At 40.1% G+C, this 18,345-nt stretch overlaps 2 protein-coding genes across 11 annotated transcripts in view; both read left to right on the plus strand.

Moving 5' to 3' along the window:
• The first annotated feature begins 724 nt into the window (after positions 1–724).
• On the plus strand, positions 725–10,814 carry LOC128622230 (transmembrane gamma-carboxyglutamic acid protein 3). Of its 8 annotated transcripts, none has more exons than XM_053648564.1 (4): positions 725–799; positions 2,406–2,451; positions 3,653–3,813; positions 4,702–10,814. In XM_053648564.1, the coding sequence occupies exons 2-4, from the start codon at positions 2,442–2,444 to the stop codon at positions 5,248–5,250; spliced, it is 720 nt and encodes a 239-aa protein (XP_053504539.1). In that variant the 5' UTR covers positions 725–799; positions 2,406–2,441; the 3' UTR covers positions 5,251–10,814. The 8 variants fall into 8 exon arrangements, 6 of the variants coding, with proteins under 6 accessions (XP_053504539.1, XP_053504540.1, XP_053504538.1 ...); XM_053648565.1 differs by having other exon boundaries at positions 733–799; positions 2,411–2,451; XM_053648563.1 differs by lacking the exon at positions 725–799 and adding an exon at positions 806–2,185.
• Positions 10,815–12,550: 1,736 nt separating this feature from the next.
• LOC128621981 (mitochondrial fission factor homolog B) overlaps positions 12,551–18,345 on the plus strand; it is an 8,053-nt gene continuing 2,258 nt past the window's right edge. Inside the window, exons 1-7 of one of the 3 annotated variants that reach the window (XM_053648074.1) lie at positions 12,551–12,901; positions 15,177–15,383; positions 15,789–15,913; positions 16,242–16,327; positions 17,063–17,242; positions 17,640–17,705; positions 17,862–17,937. In XM_053648074.1, coding sequence (XP_053504049.1) covers positions 15,191–15,383; positions 15,789–15,913; positions 16,242–16,327; positions 17,063–17,242; positions 17,640–17,705; positions 17,862–17,937 — 726 coding nt within the window. In that variant the 5' untranslated portion in view covers positions 12,551–12,901; positions 15,177–15,190. Of the gene's footprint in view, positions 12,902–15,176; positions 15,384–15,788; positions 15,914–16,241; positions 16,328–17,059; positions 17,243–17,639; positions 17,706–17,861; positions 17,938–18,345 lie in introns of all 3 variants that reach the window. The other 2 variants (XM_053648073.1, XM_053648075.1) reach the window with 2 other exon arrangements.

Raw genomic sequence — 18,345 nt, forward strand, 5'->3', positions numbered from 1 at the left:
TGTCCATGCAGTTATATCAGGCATGTGCATGCTGTAGGATGCACAAATGACTACAAAAGAACAAAATGTTTAATGCAACTTGTTTTTGTTTTTTCAGTGCAAAAGTATACTATTAGTGTAATCCTATTCAGAGATTATAAACCACAGAGCCAAACTTTGCCTGTTTTTTGGGGGGGTTTTTTGGCTCCATGGCCCACAAAGCCACGTCGACAGCCCTCTTTTTATAGCAGGATATTTCTGGTGTGTAGTGGGATTAAAACTAGGACTCCAGCAACAACATTCTTCTCATTACACACACACACACACACACACACACACACACACACAAAATGTGTGTCATGGGATAAGCTTCATCACTGACCTAATAAATCAGACAGTGACGACGCCCGGATGCAGGGAAATGTAGTCTTTTAGTATAAGGCGTGGCATATGAAGATACCCCCAGACATCACAAATTGCATAAAATAAATGAACCGTTTTTGTTTTTTTCACTATATTAATACTGGTAAGAAATAAAATAAAAATACTATAATCTCATCACGCAGCTCTTTCCACACTATGTCAGATATTTGCCCGTGCCTAGACTACACTACCCAGCTTATTTGTTTTATTTTCATTCCAGAGGCATGACATTGCGCGTCCAAAATAATAAGAAGCGCTTCCATTGGTCGAGCAGAGGACGCGCTGGATTCCTATTGGCCCGCGCAGACATCAGTCATCCGTCCCTGCGTGACTCATGTGGGTGCTCCCTTGAAGGAAACAGGGATGGAAGGGATCAGCAGTGATAACGGAGCGGAAGGTAGGGCTTTATTTCAACTGTGCGTCCACAAATATAAGTTAGGATGCACACGTAACCTTCTGCTAGTTCTGGATTGATGTTTAGAGAGAAATAAACGAAGTAGAAACCCAAGGCTTTGTATGGAAGAACGCGAGGAGTTTTCAGCTTCTTGACCGTGGGATTGAATTTGAAGCTGGCTGACTCGATTAATATTTCCCTTTCAGTGGAAGAATGCTTTTACTATGTGTGAGAAGTCGATGTGCTGTGTATTGATAAGCGAGGGTTAATGTGCTAACACTGTAGAGTGAAGTGGTGAATAATAATAATAATAATAATAATAATAATAATCGTAAAAGTAGTATTCTCTCGAGTCCTTGCTTTTTTTATTTGATAGCTGTGTGGAAGAAAGATTGTCAAGTCTTTATAAACTGTTAATGTTCGTATTTATGAGTCTACAAAGTCTGAAATGTAAGTTAAGTAGACAATAACACTCATTTCCAGCAGTGAGCTCTACACCGGGGCCAAATACATTTAAATGGCGGACGCTAATGGCACGTCTACCCCGACCCGTTTCTATGGAAACCTCCACCCTGGCTCCGCCCCTTCGCTCGCCTGCCTATAAAAGGCGGACGGCTGAGTCAATAAATGAAAACTTCACTCAGGAGTGAGGGGGGTACAGAGAGGATTTGATGCCAGATGAGAACCAAAAGTCCAGGGTCTGGACCTGGAGCTGGATCTAACTCCTCCTCTTTAGCCTAACCCTAACTCATGAAAAACAACACACGTTTAATACACTTCTCCAGTCTGATACACACTCCAACCTCTGGGGCCGGTTGTACCAGTCGGATGTACACCCGGTCGTAAGACTATGCTGGATGTAAAATGCGCCTTAAGTCCTACGTAGAATTAATGTTGAACCTGGTGCACCATCCAGCCGTAGCGCTACGTCTGAGACGTCTGAGACTTTAGACACACTCATGATTTATTTATTTTCCACATTTTAGAATAATCTAAAATGTAAAATAAATAAATCAAAAATAATTGAGTATTTTAGTCTCGTCAACGTAGACGCCCTTTTCCCTAGAATTTCCAGAAATGTATTCTTGGCGTTTTCTCGACCGATTTCTTGAGGAATTTCCCTGAGACGCTTTTTAAACGGTATTAAAGGAGTTCACACCGACGCCGGACGATTATCGGCTGCGTTCCCGAATATTTCGCTCCGAGTCGTCCGTTTAAAAAAAAAAATTTATTTTGGAAATAAAAGGTTAGTTTTCGAATGAAAGAAACGAATACGTCGGCACGATTATATTTTTTGTCTACGACACCGATTTCAAACATTTAATCCTACACCTTCAGATCAAAAGCCACCCTGAAATGCAATCACGGTTCAATCACAGACATTCCCCGGTAATTTTTTTTCCCCAGTAATTGTTTGTATGGCCTCAGTCGTGTTAAAACCGACTCAGGCAACAGGACTATGATATAATAGATTTTTTTTTTGTGTAGCCTGGATTTAGTCCCTTTCTTCATGAGAAGTAAATGTGTGTGTGTGTGTGTTCAAGTATATGTTTCAAATGTTAAAAAGGAAAAAATGTGCCATTGCCTCATGTATGTCTTTTTCCTTCAGTACAGAACACTCTGCATTAAGTTCGTTGGTGGTAGCATGGCAGGAGGTGAGTACAAAATATATTTAAGTAGTACGCTAGCTCGCTAAGCTTCTTTCAGACTTGTTTAGATTTGGCAGGGGGGTTGCGTATCTCGAACGCTATTCTCAAACGCTTCAATACAAAGTCACCGTGAGTTCCTGTTTCAGAAGGGAACACATCGACATACCAAATCAAATCATTTCATTTCATTCCCTTAATTTTATGGAAGTTTTAAGGGCCGTTGTCGTGTTCTGTCCATAAAAGGGTTTAACTGTGTTACACAAATGAAAACTGTCACACATCGTAATACACGGACAGGAGAGAGGAGGTATGCGTGTTAGACAGAGTGAATGAACTGAAAGGAAACTGCTCCGTAGTAGTAAGCAAAGATGTTATAGTAAAATCTGTTCACTTGGCGGCCATCTTGGCAACGCTCCCAGGCGGTTATTTTCAGTCATACAAGACCAGGCTGCTATCTCCGTGAACGGGGAAATACCCATAAACCAGAAATGATGGCTTTAAAAATTACTGCAAGGTAATATGACATAAATAATGTGTCTAAATAACACGGGGAGGGGGACAAATTTTTTGACGTTGCTCTAGCTACTGTACATGTTCAAATGTTAATTACGAACTCATATACTGACTAAGTAAGTAAGTACTTTCCACTACAAAGTACAAACACTAGAACTATACAGAGAACCGTATACAGAACGCTGTACAAAATTCACACCACTGACGTCTTTGCTCCTCGGTTAGGGAACTGTCTTTCCAAATCTCACTAGCCAATGAGAGTGATTTGCTGTTAAGCCCCGCCCACACGCGAGAGTTGTGCCGGAATGGCGAACGTAAACTTTTTGAAAGTTTGAAAGCATAAACGACAACTCTGGCAGAAAGTGAATTACTCAGATTTGGCGCGTAATGTAAAAATAACTTTGAACCTTAATAAGATTCCGCTTATCACTTAGATATTTATAATGAGGCGGATGTTTATGAGGAATGGAATTACAAACAATAAGAAACCGTTCCATTCTTTATGATTACCAAGAACGTGTCACGTGATACGTTTAAAAGAAGTGTAGATACCCAGACTCGGTGACCTCTCGAGACGTCCGACTGACACCGAGCGTTTCCATCGGCCCGTCCGATGCGGTGACGTCGCTCTTGCCACTCGTTTCTACCTCTCTTTCTTTCTCTTTCACACGCACTCTTGCGCTCTCTTCTACAGAATTCCTAAATGGGAAGGATGCAAACTCTCTCCTCAAGCGTTTTCCACGGGCTAATGGGTTCCTGGAGGAGTTTTGGCAGGGCAACATCGAGAGGGAGTGCGTGGAGGAGAGCTGCAGCTTCGAGGAGGCCAACGAGGCGTTTGAGACCAAGGAGAAAACTGTAAGTGCTTCTCAATATCAGACTAGGGGTTTCAATTGGTTTTGGGGTTTGTTTGTTTTTTTTTCCTACTTGAAATGTACCATTTAAGAAAGAAAATGTGATTAATGATTTAATTATCAAGAAGAGATAAACAGGAAAAAAAAAAAAAGGATTCTTTCATTTCTACCATTTTGGTTTAAAGAGTAGGGGAGTGTGTAATTATTACCAGTCAGTGCAGTCGGGAACTGCTTGCCGGCAGAGCCAGTCGAGGAAAGTAAACAGGGTGGGAAAATATATGAACTGTACATGTTCGGTATAACCTTTTATACCGCCGGGTGTCTACAAATCAGTCCACATGGTCTACATTTGTCACAAATGTTTGAACGGGTCACTACGTTATAATGAATCACAGTTTCAGTAAATTAGCGTTTGCGTCAGCCTTTTGTTTTGCCGATGAGCGATCAAGTGATTGTGTAAGACCTCTCAGTCGGAAGTGAGTCAGTGTTGAGCTCATCGAACTGCTGTAGAGATATTCGGTGTTGCATAACTTACCCACCCGGCCAGCGTTGCTAATCACTGCATAGAAATACCGCAGGATGTGACCCTTTTTTATATATATATATAATATAATATATATATATAAGTATATTTTTCTTTCTATCATGTAGCATGATGAATATGCAAATAGCGATTGCAGTATTGAAGAAAGGGCGTACAGAGCAGTTAACCAAGTATTTGAACAGTGAACAGTGTATAAATCCACTGATAATTCTGCAGTATGTTATGTAATTGATTATAATTATACGTACAATTATCCATTGGCGAAAATCTCTGCTGTAATTACTTACTGCAGTTAGTAATATAATCAGACACGCACTTAACGCACCTCTCTCTCTTCTTTAACCGCAGATGGAGTTCTGGAAGACGCGTAACTTGTACATCGTGAACAACAACGCAGAAACGCGCTCAGGGCGTGCCGACACCGTGTACATGGTGGTACCGCTGCTAGGTGTAGCCCTCCTCATCATCATCGCGCTCTTCCTCATCTGGCGCTGCCAGCTGCAGAAGGCCACGCGCCGGCGCCCAGCGTACACGCAGAACCGCTACCTGGCCAATCGCAACACCCGCAGCCTTCCCAGAATCCTCGTGCACCGCGACACCCCTTCGCATACGGACAACCCGCACTTCAACGAGAGGCCCAGCATGGTGCTCAGCGGAGGGGAAAGGGAAAGAGGGGGAGTCACTTCAGGGAGCCTGGACTGCACGTTGCAACCTCCGAATGGACGCGGACTCTACGTGCAGGACTCGTCTATGTCCGTCGCGTCACGGCTGTCAGGGGCCACGCCTCCTCCGTCTTACGAAGAAGTGACGGGCCACTTGGAGAGCAGCAGCGACGAGACCACCACCGCTTACAGCGACCCGCCACCCAAGTACGAGGAGATTGTTAAAGAAAAGTGAGGGCGTGTGCGAGGTACGTGCATAGGAAAGAACTTGTTCCGAGTGTGTTTCGGATCCCAGATTGCCACCCAGAGTTCCTGAGGGTGTGCATGAGGCGCACTACCAAATGATTGTCGTCCTCAATTTTTTTTTTTTTTTTTTTTTTTTTTTTTTAAAAAAGAGTCGAATCTTCTGAACTTGCTTTTGTGGATGGGACGCATGTGTCGATTTTTTTTTTCCGCACTCTTCCGCAACCAGCTGCTCACCGCACAGCTACACCTCACTCCGTCGTCAACATCTTTCCTGATATTCAGTGCTTTTTTAACGAACCGAGCCTGCAGTGTTGTCAAATGAAGCGAGAAAAAGAGACGAGGTGTTTTTTTTGTTTGTTTTTTTTCCCTCCATCTTGTTTACTTTGTACAAAATGAGGTGGAGCTTGCAAAAAGCGAACAAGAGCGTTCGTACAAAGAGAGAACCTTTTTTTTTTGTTGTTGGACAAAATGGAGAATCTAGTGTTGAATCAAATGTAATCAAATATGTGTGTGCCATATTCCACATGTATGTTGCTACTAGAGTGATTAACTAGGAAGTGTTGCCAACGCCCACGTTATTATAAACCTGCTTTACGAATATTATGTAAAAATTACTACAATATCGCATCAGAAAAGGAAAAGAGCAGGTGAGTTTAAAATAATATGCAAATAATACGACACGTGACGGCATTAGAAAGATTTGTAAATTGTTCTTGGCTAGAAGCGCGTGCACGTCTAACTCTCCCAATCTGCATACCAAAATCAACACACGCCTTAAACACGTGGGACTAAAAGTCAATCAGTCAGTCTGTTCTGTGGTTAACTAGCTGCCAGTGATTTCACCAATATAATGAGGGTTTACTCTCAGTACTGTGCTCTCTCTTTATCTCTCTCTCTCACACACACACACACACACACACACACACACACAATTCCAAGACACTACTTGTCTGTGCCGAATATGTAGTGGTGGCTCGTCCATAGGGGCAGGTAGGGCAGAGCGTCAATGTGTGTGTGTGTGTGTGTGTGTGTGTCTATATATATGTGTGTGTGTAATATATATATAAGGTACTAATCACCTTTTTTGAGTGACTCACAATTTGAAAAAATGTTGCTATTTGACAGATATACGCAAATGTTCCACCGATTTGTCCACCTTTCTAGATGCCCCATCTAGCGCCATAGTTATTACTGCACCTAGTGGTCAAAATGGGAACTGCAACAATTGCTAATAAATAGAGGACCATCGGGACAGGAATGATTTTATTGGAGACGGAGCATTGGACTGAAAGAGTTAATGACATGGTTGCCAGGGGCATGGTTTTTACGCCAGATTGGGGTTGAATACTTCACGGCCGAAAGGATCCTGTTTTATAGCAAACCATTAGAATGAAATATAATACATTTATACAGAAAAGGCAATCCTGTCATTAACTGTTAACTGTCATTAACCCTAACCCTCACCCGTGCAATGCTCCTCCAACAATAAAAATTTTCATTTTCAGCATGGGGCATCATCATCATTCCTGCCCCAGTGGCCCTCTGTTTATTAGCGATTGTTGCAGTTCCCTTTTTGACCACTAGGGAATGCAATGCAATATCATTGTGTAAGTGTAAAAGTGGAAGTGCAGACTAGGCTGTGATGTACAGAACCATTTCTGTTGTAAGATATATTGAAACGATTGGGAGGGTGAAAGCGGGGTAACGGAGTGGCTAACGTCCGTACATCAGAAATGCGTGTGCGCCACGGTGACATTGTTTCTCACACAAAGGCTGAGAAACAAGAAAGAAAATGTGTCTCCTTTTTCCGGTGTCCATGTTTTTTGGCTAGTTTCTGGGCTTTTGAGTGGTTTTTTGAGATGGAAATAGCGCTGAAACCGTGGTTAATGATATTACATGAAACACAGTTATGTCTAAAACCACTCAAAACAAGCTGTTAGACTGTACGCCGGATGACCGTACGCCGACGTCGATACTCAGCCGCCTGTTACGGACGACTTCTAAAAATTCACTAGATTGTAACCTATAGCATAAGTCGAGTGTAATCGCCTCTCGACTTCATTCTGTTTGAGGCTGTGTCATTATTATTATTATTATTATTATTATTAATGTCGTTCTGCCCCACCGAAATCTATGGTCACGAGCCACTGCTGCGAATAAAAAAAAACAAAAAAAAAAACAAACAAACACGTAATATACAGATAGCACAATTACTGAATAACCTAACATTCCAGATCCCTAAAGATTCTTCCCCCCTTTTCCTCCCTCCGCTCTGACTGTTTACAGCTTTTACTACTCTTTTTTATAACCGCATAAACAAACTGTGTGACATTTGTAAAAAAAAAAAAAAAAAAAAAGAAAAGAAAAAAAAGTGTTACGTTGCTTTTGACTTCACCAAGTGCTATAATGTTGTATTTTGTATGATGCTGCTTGTCTTCACGTCGTTTCATTTCTCACAAAACTATTTAGGACTCTGAACGAGTCTGAACAAGTCTCTAAACTGCCCGACTGAAATAGTCTTTTTTTTTTCTTTTCCAGCTCAGGTTTAAGCCGATCAACTGCCACCTTTGCAGGAAATAGTGTGTGTGTGTGTGTGTGTGTGTGTGTGTGTGTGTGTGTGTGTGTGTGTGTGTGTGTGTAAATATATATATACGTATACTTTTTCACTGCCAGTACCAAACCTAATGATTGTGCACAATGTATTATCACATGGAAAGGAGTATCGTAACAGATTTAAGAGCAGTTTAGCACAGCTATTATCAGATGATGTAGCGTTTCATGTTCATCACTGTATGTCCAGCCGAGTAGGTTGATGGTGAGCTGTCGTTCGAGTGCATCGGCAGGACTCCCAATCCAAAGAGTTTGAGAAAGAAGCCTTTGGTGTACACTCTCTATAGTAAGAAAACTGCGTTTGGTTGACGCTTTTTATCCAAAGCAACTTTATATAAGGTTTGTTTGGTTTTTTTAAGTGTAGAGTTGAGATCCGGGTATGTTGCGTTCCTTCGCTTTTGGTTTTTTTATTTTATTTTGTTTGGTTTCCCCCCCCCAGGAAATTAATTCACCTTGTCTGCATTTCATTTTCTCTCCAACTTGGTTACCTGTCTAGGGCATGCTGCTCATGCTATGTCACATGGCAGCGTAACACATTCTGAGGAAATCCATATACATGAGCTCATAGACACCTGGCTAGGTGATTGGCTTGTGTCACTGTGATTGACAGGGGAGAGAGAGCGTGTATGCCCATGCCACCCAGAGAGCATGGCCAGTTTTTCTCTCTTGGACTCCCGGCCATCGAGGGCTATGGCGTTGTCGGGATTCGAACTCGCCAGAACGCTGTTCTGTTTGTGCCGCTTGGGAGCCCTTAAAATGATTATTTTTTTCACAAATAAAATATTGACTTGTTTTCAGTTGTTTCCACTTGTTTCACCACACAAAGTCCAGAAGTCAAATACGCATGAATCCAAATATTTAACAAAAAAAAAAAAATGGCCAAAGCTGACCTGGAAGTACAAGTTGGATATTCCATACGCTCTTTTCTTTGGTCACAATGTACTGTGTGTCCTTCATTTTTAATTTTTTTAATGAATCAATTTAAATTAATTAATTTATTTTTAAATGCTGTCCTCCTTCTCGGTCACCCTCTCGCTATCTTTAAAAAAAAAAAAAAAAAAAGCACATAGTGATCCATATTTAGTCCATCAGGCACGAACGGCAATCTTTAATCTAAACTTTTTGCTACTAGCTACCCAGTAATTGCTGCTAGACATCGGGTTGGTCGTTCGTTTGTTAGTCAAGATTGTTATTTTTAACCCCGAAATGATATTTATCGTCTTTAAAATCCAAAAACGTCTCATTTTGATCATCTTGTTTGTTCGAATTCGAAATGAAAAAAAAAAACGCAACGACGAACGCGACGTACACCGATCAGCTGAGCGCAGGCTTTCTCGTTACCTTCTATTTTGGATTCCAACAATCCTGGGATTTGAACTTGGATGCAAATCTAGATCAACAGATCCAGATCACAACGCTGAACAGGACACTTGAATGATTATAGGAAAGTGGCTAAACTGGGTTGAATGCATGAGGTGGATACTATACGTGTAAGGAAATAGGAAAATTCAGCCTGTGAAGTTTGGGGGCGGAGCTTAAATGACCATGCCGTGCCCTTTCTCATTTTTTTTTTTTTTTTTGAGCGCAGTAGATGTGGGGATCGGCTTCATAAAAGCCTTTCTGAAACCGACGACGCCTCGGTGACTGCGTAGAGTGTTCGTGACGGTTGGAATGTCCGATCCGAGATCGGTTTTGTGATTCTGCTGTTTAGAGTTTGACGAGTGAATGGACAGAGATATGGAGCTCGGAAGCTGAAAACAGTATTTAAATATGAATTACGTAAATATTGGGCAAATTGTTATGTTCTATTCAAAAAAAAAACAACCCAGGTTTTCTAAAGTGAACTTAAACTCTTGTCCAAGCGTAACTATTTAGGTAACGTTATCACCAGTTGCTATGCTAACGTTAGCTTGCTGGCAATTGTTAGCATCTAACAGCCAAAGTGACCTGTTTATTAATAGCAGTTTAGTTATTTCAGTACAACAGAAAAACGTTAGATGTGTTACCTCATTGTGGTTCTTATCATCCGTTTGCCACGTCTCTTCACTTCACTTCAAGGACGTAAGAGCGGCAGACGACTGACATCGGCTAAACGTTGAATACGATCACTCTTTGATGCATCACTTTAGTCCTAATTTACATTTAAAAAAAAAAAAAAAAATTTTTTTTAATCTTTACATTTGTATATAGGGTTCTGATTTTTTTTTTCTTTTTAAAACCTCAAAATCATAACCTGTCATTTTAAATATGTTTTCACATGTTAACCTTTTACTAGCATTTACTCACAGGAAGACAAGAATTTCAATTGAATGTGATATAATTAAAAAATACTTTTGTCAGCTTCTAACCTTTTGTACATGTGGATGATCGTTTAAAAAGAAACTTTAAGGTTAAAGTGTTTCGTTAGGGGTTGTGATGAAAGTTCCACACAGTTATATCAGTTTCTAATTAGACCACTTGTGTTTGTTAGAGAATGGAAGAAAGTGTGGGGTTGAACGTCCGTGTGTGTGTGTGTGTGTTTCATTCCTTCATTCGTTCCTTCCCACTTACCCGTCTACAATGTGCCACCAGAGCCACATGATTTGTTTACACGTGTCGTGTCACGTGCGAATTTACGTGCACGTTCGTTCTTCTGCTCAGCTTGACTGCATGACGCTTGTTTTATATTGTTCAAACCAATGTCTTACTTTTTAGGACGTCAAAATGATGTCTTATCTTTTTTTTTTTACTAAGGCTCTAGATATCTATTGTACGTTTATGTGCTGGTTAAATCTATTTAAACGTATTGGTTTTGTTTGTTTGTTTGTTTGTTTGTTTGTTTTTTTAAATCAACATAAACGCTGTTGAAATTGCAATACCTGTTTGTGTCATATGATCAAATTATACATCCGTGTGTGTGTGTGTGTGTGTGTGTGTGAAAGTGTATAAAACATGTACAGCGTATCTCCTGGCATATTTTCACCTTCCCTATTCTACACGGACTTCCTATTTTTAACATGTACACTCACACGCACTCACTCGCCGGCCACTTTAATAGGAACGCCTGTGCGCCCGTTCAGTTATGTAATTATTAGATAATCGGCCGATCACGTGGCAGCGGCGTGAAGACATGAAACCGTGTAGAAACGGGTCAAGGGCTTCAGTTAACCGCGGAAAATCATCTACTCGAAAGCCGTAGCTTTGAGGTGGACGAATTACAACAGCAGACGTCATTGCATGAATGACAAGCGTTCATATCAAAGTGGCCGCATTCATTGGCGTATTAATATATATATATATATATATATATATATATATATATATATATATATATATATATATATATATATATTTTTTTTTTTTATTTTGTAATAACGTTAGCTTAATTACAAACAGGCTACATATACACATATAGGGCTTGGGATACCATTAGCTGGTCAAATTAAACTGATTCCCATGATCTATGGTTTGTGGGGGGTTTTTGTTTTTTGGTGTCTCGAAATATAGCAGGAATACGTTGGTCTTCCCCCTGCCAAAAGTGTGTATTGCTCAAGTTTACATCTTTCTAGAGCTTCCAGTCACACTGGCTTAAAAATAGATATCACAATCATGCAATCCAAGCTGTAAGAAATATGCTTATACGTATGCCAGTCTGGTCTTAACTGCTGTACAGTTCTCAAGCTATGTAGTGAATTTAGGATTTTTTCCATTTGCTGTTTTTCAGGTGCATTTGATGCAGTAGATTGTGAACACCCTTTTGAGTCGACCCTTATATTTCGAATTAAAGCTCCAAAATATTAGAATTGACATCTTTTTTTTTTTTCATAATTTTGGAGTGAGGCTAATGTAGCTAACAAATAACAGAAGCTTATAACACCAAATGATCACCAAGGAAAACGACATTTTTGGCCAATACCCTTCCATTTCGCAAGTCTGTATTTGAAATGTTATACGAGTACGGGTCAAGTACAGCTGCCACGTGATTTCTGTCGCAAGTTCTACACGTACAATGTACTTTTATCCGTTTTATAGCTAATGATATTTCGTTATCCGTAGAACTAAACACGTTTTACAAATTTGTGATAGTTTTGCCATTCAGTTTGATGCGAATTGTTACGCATAAGCTTTTATTACTTATATATTTACATTGTGTTGAGGTTCCTAAACTAAAGAAGTCTTGGCTAATCAGTTTAATCATAATTCAGTGAAAATGTTGTATTAATAATAAATTGTAAAAAAATCCTGAACCATAATTAATTTTAAAGATAATCAATGCGCAGATAGATGGGGTTAATGATATTTTCACCTTGGTTGGTGGTGTAAATACATCTGTATTTCATTTTAGGTATTATTATTATTATTATTATTATTATTATTATTATTATTACTCTGGCATAACAATGTGTTTATCTAAGCGCCAAGCTTTCATTTCTGTCAAAGCACTGACTACATCTTTTGTGAAATATTAAACGAGTGAATTATAAATCTGTGGTTATTTATGGGTCCATTTAAATAAAATTGTTCACAGATTGTTATTTTTCCCCTCACAGTTTATTATTTCATTGTTGTTTTTTTTTTGTGTGTGTGTAATTATCAAAGTCTTGTTTAAAAAAAAATCTCTAATCATCATGCTGGATGGCTGATAATGAGTCGTTCTGTCTAAACGACTCCGCTAAGTGAATCAAACGAATCGATTCTCAAGCGCTGCTGAATCGAAAGTGTATTACTTTCGATTCATCAGCGCTTGCGATTCGATTCGTTCGATTCACTTAGCGGAGTCGTTTAGACAGACAGACAGATTAAAAGCAAACACAATGTTCGAAAGGTGAAACCGGTTTCCTTTGAAGCTCTACAATTGTCTGTTGGACTCTCTCTTTTTTTTTTAAAATCCAAACTATGGACTCTATTTGAGTTTTCATCCGAAACACCGCCCTGTCTTGTTCTCCAAAACAAACGAATCGAAACTCCCAATTCCAGAGTCGTTTGCCTGTGCTAGCCTTGTTTATCATGTGAGGTCGTTTCATGTGCCATCAGTCGCGGTGAAACCTGAGGTTTGTGAAAAATAATTTTGGGGTAAATTAGCTGGTAAATCGTGTGCTGGTGTCAGGAAATGTTATCCCAAAGCTAACAACCGCTAGCGCTTTGGCTTTAATTAGCGTCACGAGTGTCAGTTTGTCCTTCATAGGAACACAGAAGGCTAGCTAGCTAGCTAAGTTAGCTACATATCTTTATTTATTTATTTATTTATTTATTATATGATGTATTAACTGGTGTGTTTTAAAGTCTGTAGGCTCATTAATGTTTTATTTTCCCTCTTAATTAAGAACCTGACACTTCACTTTGCTAATTCTCACTGGCTAGCATAACTTTTATAAGCTAGTTTATTATTGCATTCTAAACTAGCCTTCATTAATTCTATTATTATTGGGATTCATATTATAGATGCTCGACATACACATTTTCTCTTCTCTTACTCCAAACTTTTTTTTTTTTTTTTTTTTTTAAATAATCCTTTAAATAGTCTAAACCTTGCATTTATAGCATTTATTTGGTGGTGCTGGTGTTCGGACACGCAACAAGTTTCATAACTAGACTGGTCACAGTCAAAAGCTGCATTAGATAGAAACCAGTTGTATAAATAGTACTTTTAGTGAGTTTAAAACAGCTATATATAAATAATAATATATATTACAAAGTGCAGTATTAATCGTCAGAATTACCAGCAGGCAGATTTATATTTACAGTAAGCCATGTGCTATCCAAAAGGTCCTCAGATTTAAGCAGCTAAAGACGAATTAATTGAGTAATTAGTCCTTAATTGATTAATTGATTGTGTAACTGATTAATTGTATGACGTGTTAAGATGTTAGACTTGTTCATTAATATTCTGGTCATTTTATGGACTGTAAAGCTTTTGAGTTCCTGAACTTTCCACCCACAGAGCACATTACATCTGTTGCTTATAGGCCTACTTGTTTTCTTTCTTTCTTTCTTTCTTTCTTTTTGATATTATGCTTTGGATGAAACCCATTTAATTCAAATGATCCATTAATAATACAAGTATATCCCGGACCCCTGGCTACGCTCCCAGAGAATCACGGTTATTGTGACTATTTACATTTCTAAATCTCATATAATTAATCATATACGTAGAAAATAAAAAAATTAAAAAATTCAAGGCATTTAGAAATAAATAAAGCTTTAAAAATGAGCTTTTATTTAATTTGGACGGGGGGGGGTGAAGAACGCTTACCATTTTAAAGATTCTGACAGTGGAAAGCTTGATCAAATCTGTATATGTCACAATATCCATAATATTTCAATCGCGTACCGCGATATCGTATTATATTGCGTAACCCATTTCGTAATAAAATGATCTTAAAAGTATCTTGTTAAAATACCAATGAACGCTCATTTGTACTAAATATCTTCGTTACATTTGTATTACGACGTATTTTACTCGATATTGTTCTTCGGTTTTTAGAGCACGCCGTTTATAGAGTTGCGTGTTTCTCGGGAGCACGCTTAAACTCGGTGATTCTGGTCACGTGACCAATTACGTTTACAGGATTTCACCTAAAACAACATCGATACTGACATCAAAACAATCTAGAGTTTAATTTATAGTTTGTCTTCTTCCCGCTCAACAAAACCCTACATGTATTAACTTGTTTAAAAGATCGACTTGATGTGACCTCTTGGGTTAAGTAAGGCGTAAAACGTGACGGGGCGTGCTGTTACAGGAAAATAACCAACGACCCCAATGTTGATGTTTTATTTAATCCTCCACAACAATTTCCAACGATGATATTTTTTAATTAATTACAGAATGACTGCATACTTTTTTAAAAATCTGTTTAGAGTTACATTTACGGTTGTTTATTGTTTTTTTTTAATTAGTAAGACAAAAAAAAAATGCAGTTTTTTGCGTTGCCAAGAAACCATAAAGTCCTCCATCTTGAAGTCTTTCTCGTGACGAAAAGCAGCTTTTGATGAATTATTTGCTTAAATAAATTGCAGCTTTACTTCTGACTGTTACAAAGAGCTGACACTGGAGACTCCTTCCAAAGACGGTTCGTCACATCAACAACCGTTTGGCCGTTAACGGTTTTTTGACCGGTCAGAATTGAGAATTGAACAGTGCTGTGGTGTAAATGGTTTAAAAAGCCCCTCCTGCGAGTCATATCAACGAATCGAAAGCTCTACCCTAAGACTCGTTGGTTAGAGTTTGTACCCGTGTTTTCTATTCAAAACTGGAGTTATTCCAAATAATTTTTAAAATAGAGTGTCGCCAGACTTGCTGCGTTAACGATGCCGATCCCTCAGGTCGTGGGCCGGCGATGACGGCGCCGGTGTACTTCGTCGACGGCTCTCCGCTTAGAGATCCGCTCTTCACAGCCGTGATCAGCGAAAGGATGCGGGTCCCCGAGCGACTCCGGGTCACTCAGGCGGCGGCGGAGGATCTGAAAGCCAGGGCTGAAGATCTTCCTGCTGCCTTCAGCATGCACGTCCCTGACAGACTGGCACTAACAGGTGAAGAAACAGCGACACAAACAGCTCCGAGTTCACAGCTCATTACCTTCAAAAAGCCTGGACGTCTTAGCTTTGGACTTGTGTATGCGTATAGTTTGAAGGGTGTTTTTTGTCTTTTCTTCCCCAGCTTAATAGAAGGAACGTTTCCTGATCGTGAATGGGAATTCCTAGAATGGAAATTGTTGAGACGAGTAATCGTGCCATTATTTTTAAAATGGATGAAATAAATTGCAGCTGATATATTTACATCGTTGTCAGTAAAGATTTAAATGAAACCTGGTCGCCGTACGTCCGCTCGAAGCTTTCGGACACGGTTCTGTTCTGTAAAAGTGCGCCGTTTTTGGACGCAAATCGCTCGTATTCCCATAAATCCTGATATACTGTGTATCAAATTAAATCTGATAGATGCTCCTGACCTGAGTCCACGGCCCCTCTTCTTCCAAAACAACGCTAGAGGTCATGCGTCTTCCGTGTGGAACCTGCAGTACGGCCCCTGGGATAGGCAAGCGTACCCACGAGAGCACGTCCAGGTAACCCGACTCGCTAAATGTCACGACATCTTCCTATTGTGCACAGAAACAATCCAGTCGGTTTAAGATAACGATTCCTTTGTGATTTCGCCGTGAGGAATGTGTGGAGACGATGAGCAAGCGCTTCATGACTGATAAGCCTCGTGTGTGTGTGTGTGTACCGCTGACTGTATTTGCGTGCTGTCGCTTTGTTTGTTTTTATCCATTGTATTCCACCTGTCTTACCTTTTAGGTGAAGATCTTGTCTTCCTGTCTGTAATCAGCTGCTGTAGAGTGCTGTAAAAGAGGTAGTTCAGAGGCTGTTAACGGTTTGCTGTATGCTCCGCAGAGTCCGCTACGGAGATCGAACAGCGACCAGACTTTCGGTAGGACCCCACGTGGGACGCCAACGCACTCCAAACACTCTTCTTCATCGTAAGTAAAAAAAATAAATAAAAAAAAGCACACAGTGCATTAGTGTAAGAGTAGATTTACTGTAATACTGTACAACTCAGGAAGAAAAAACCCCAAAACAAATCAAATAGGAATTCGTACTCAGAAAGGTCTCTTCAAACACGAGTTCGGCAAGTGATGTCAAATCAAAATGGCTGCTCACATAATCAAGAGCACTTGATTTAATTCAGATGAGTTATAGTGTACAGGTGCATCTCAAAAAATTAAATTTTTCCCCGTAATTTAATTTAAAAAAAATAATAAAAAGTGGAACGCTCATATTTTCTAGATTCATTACGCATAAAGTGAAACGTTTCAAGCCTGTTTTTTGTTTTAATCTCGATGATCACGGCTCACGGAAATCAAAAATCCAGTATCTGAAAATATTCGAATAAAGAATTTATAATACAGAAATGTCGACCTGAGAAGAGCTCTAATCAGCGAATTAACTCGAAACACATCTACAACGGTTTCCCGAGGCTTTAATCTCTGTCTGGTTCAGTACACACAATTACACATGCGTTACGTAAGTTCATCGATCTGCTCCCAACTAGGAAAGATAAAGATACGAGGTTTTACAATCCCGAAAGTAGGGGTTATTACCTCCACTTCCTGTATCCGTGCATTTATAGACGCCTTTAAGTGGCTGAGTAACAGCGATACACTGTTTGTGTGTGTCATGTCGTTGGCACCTCTCTGTTGGCCTGTCCTCAGCAGCCAGAGCGCTGGAACGATGCCCGCCGTACCCACGGACTCGGCCCTGCCTGTTCCCCAGGGGTTCGGTGCTATTGCCCCCGTCCTCCTGACACCCCAGAGCGTCCTGCAAGCCGCCAGGGAGCTGGGCAAGCAAGCCTCGCACAGAATCCTCCAGACTGTCAGTCAGAAATACTCCTCCAGGTGACATGCCTCCACCTGCCGCCTCGCTTACTAACGGGTTCCGGTTTGAGCGGACGGTTCTGCTGCCTCGAGTTTTCCAGCTTTGCTTGAATGTACTTCAGTTTTTTATTTTTATTTGTAAAATCGATTTGCCGTTGTGGATTCATGGCGGTTGTGTCATGGCTCTCTACTAACACTTCTGACACAATTCTGATTTATAATCCTGTTAAGTTTCCGTTTGCTTCCGCCTTCGCTACTCATCCCACGAACCAGTCGCCAAACACTCATTTATTTATTTAGAGAGCTAACTCCTCTCTGCCTTGCTTGCTGAAGCTTGTGACTTTTTTGAAAAAGTTCATTGCGAGTTGAATACCAGCCCATTCCTGTGGACCTGTGGGTCTGTTCCTTCTGTCTGAAGGTTCGGTTTCCCAGAAAGTCCTCCACCTCAGCCAGTAGAGGATCACGCTGATCAGGCCAGGAAAAGGTGACCGAGACTTTTGTTCTATAGATGTTGTTTATTTTTCCAAAGATCAAAACGAGTTGAAGTGACTTCTAAGCCTTATGTTCTTATTTTCTTTTCTTTAATTGACACCGTAGTAAGCGTGTAGTGAAGATCTGTTGTCTTCTGCTCATCCAATAGCACCACACAGGAGTTCTGGCGCAGTCCTGAGGAGGAGAGCGGAACTACAGTCGAATTAATAGTGCTGCGCCGCCAGGTTAGTAAAAAAAAATATATACACACACACATATATCTCGGACCTGTGTTGATCTTTCCCAGGGTTTACGGTGGGTTGTATTCGCAGTTCATGACTCGAATATAAATGTCTCCGTCGTGCAAAATTAACTTTTAAAAGTTCTAATAATACAAGTACCAAAATGGCCTCCTCGTGTCGCCAGATCGGCTGTACTGCACTGCCACCGTCCTGCTGATTTTTTTTTTAGGAGAGGCACATGATGAAAATCCTTTCACCTGACCTTAAATTGCAGGTTTTTTTTCTGTACCGAAAAAAAATCAAATAAATAATAATAATTTTTTGTTACGAAAGATCATGAGTTCGAATCTTGGCGAAGGCACAACCATCTGAGAGCAGAACCGGTCGTGCTCTCCGTCTTCCCGTCCATCA

This window comes from Ictalurus furcatus, chromosome 18 (assembly GCF_023375685.1).
Source record: "Ictalurus furcatus strain D&B chromosome 18, Billie_1.0, whole genome shotgun sequence".
NCBI classification, from domain to species: Eukaryota; Metazoa; Chordata; class Actinopteri; order Siluriformes; family Ictaluridae; genus Ictalurus; species Ictalurus furcatus.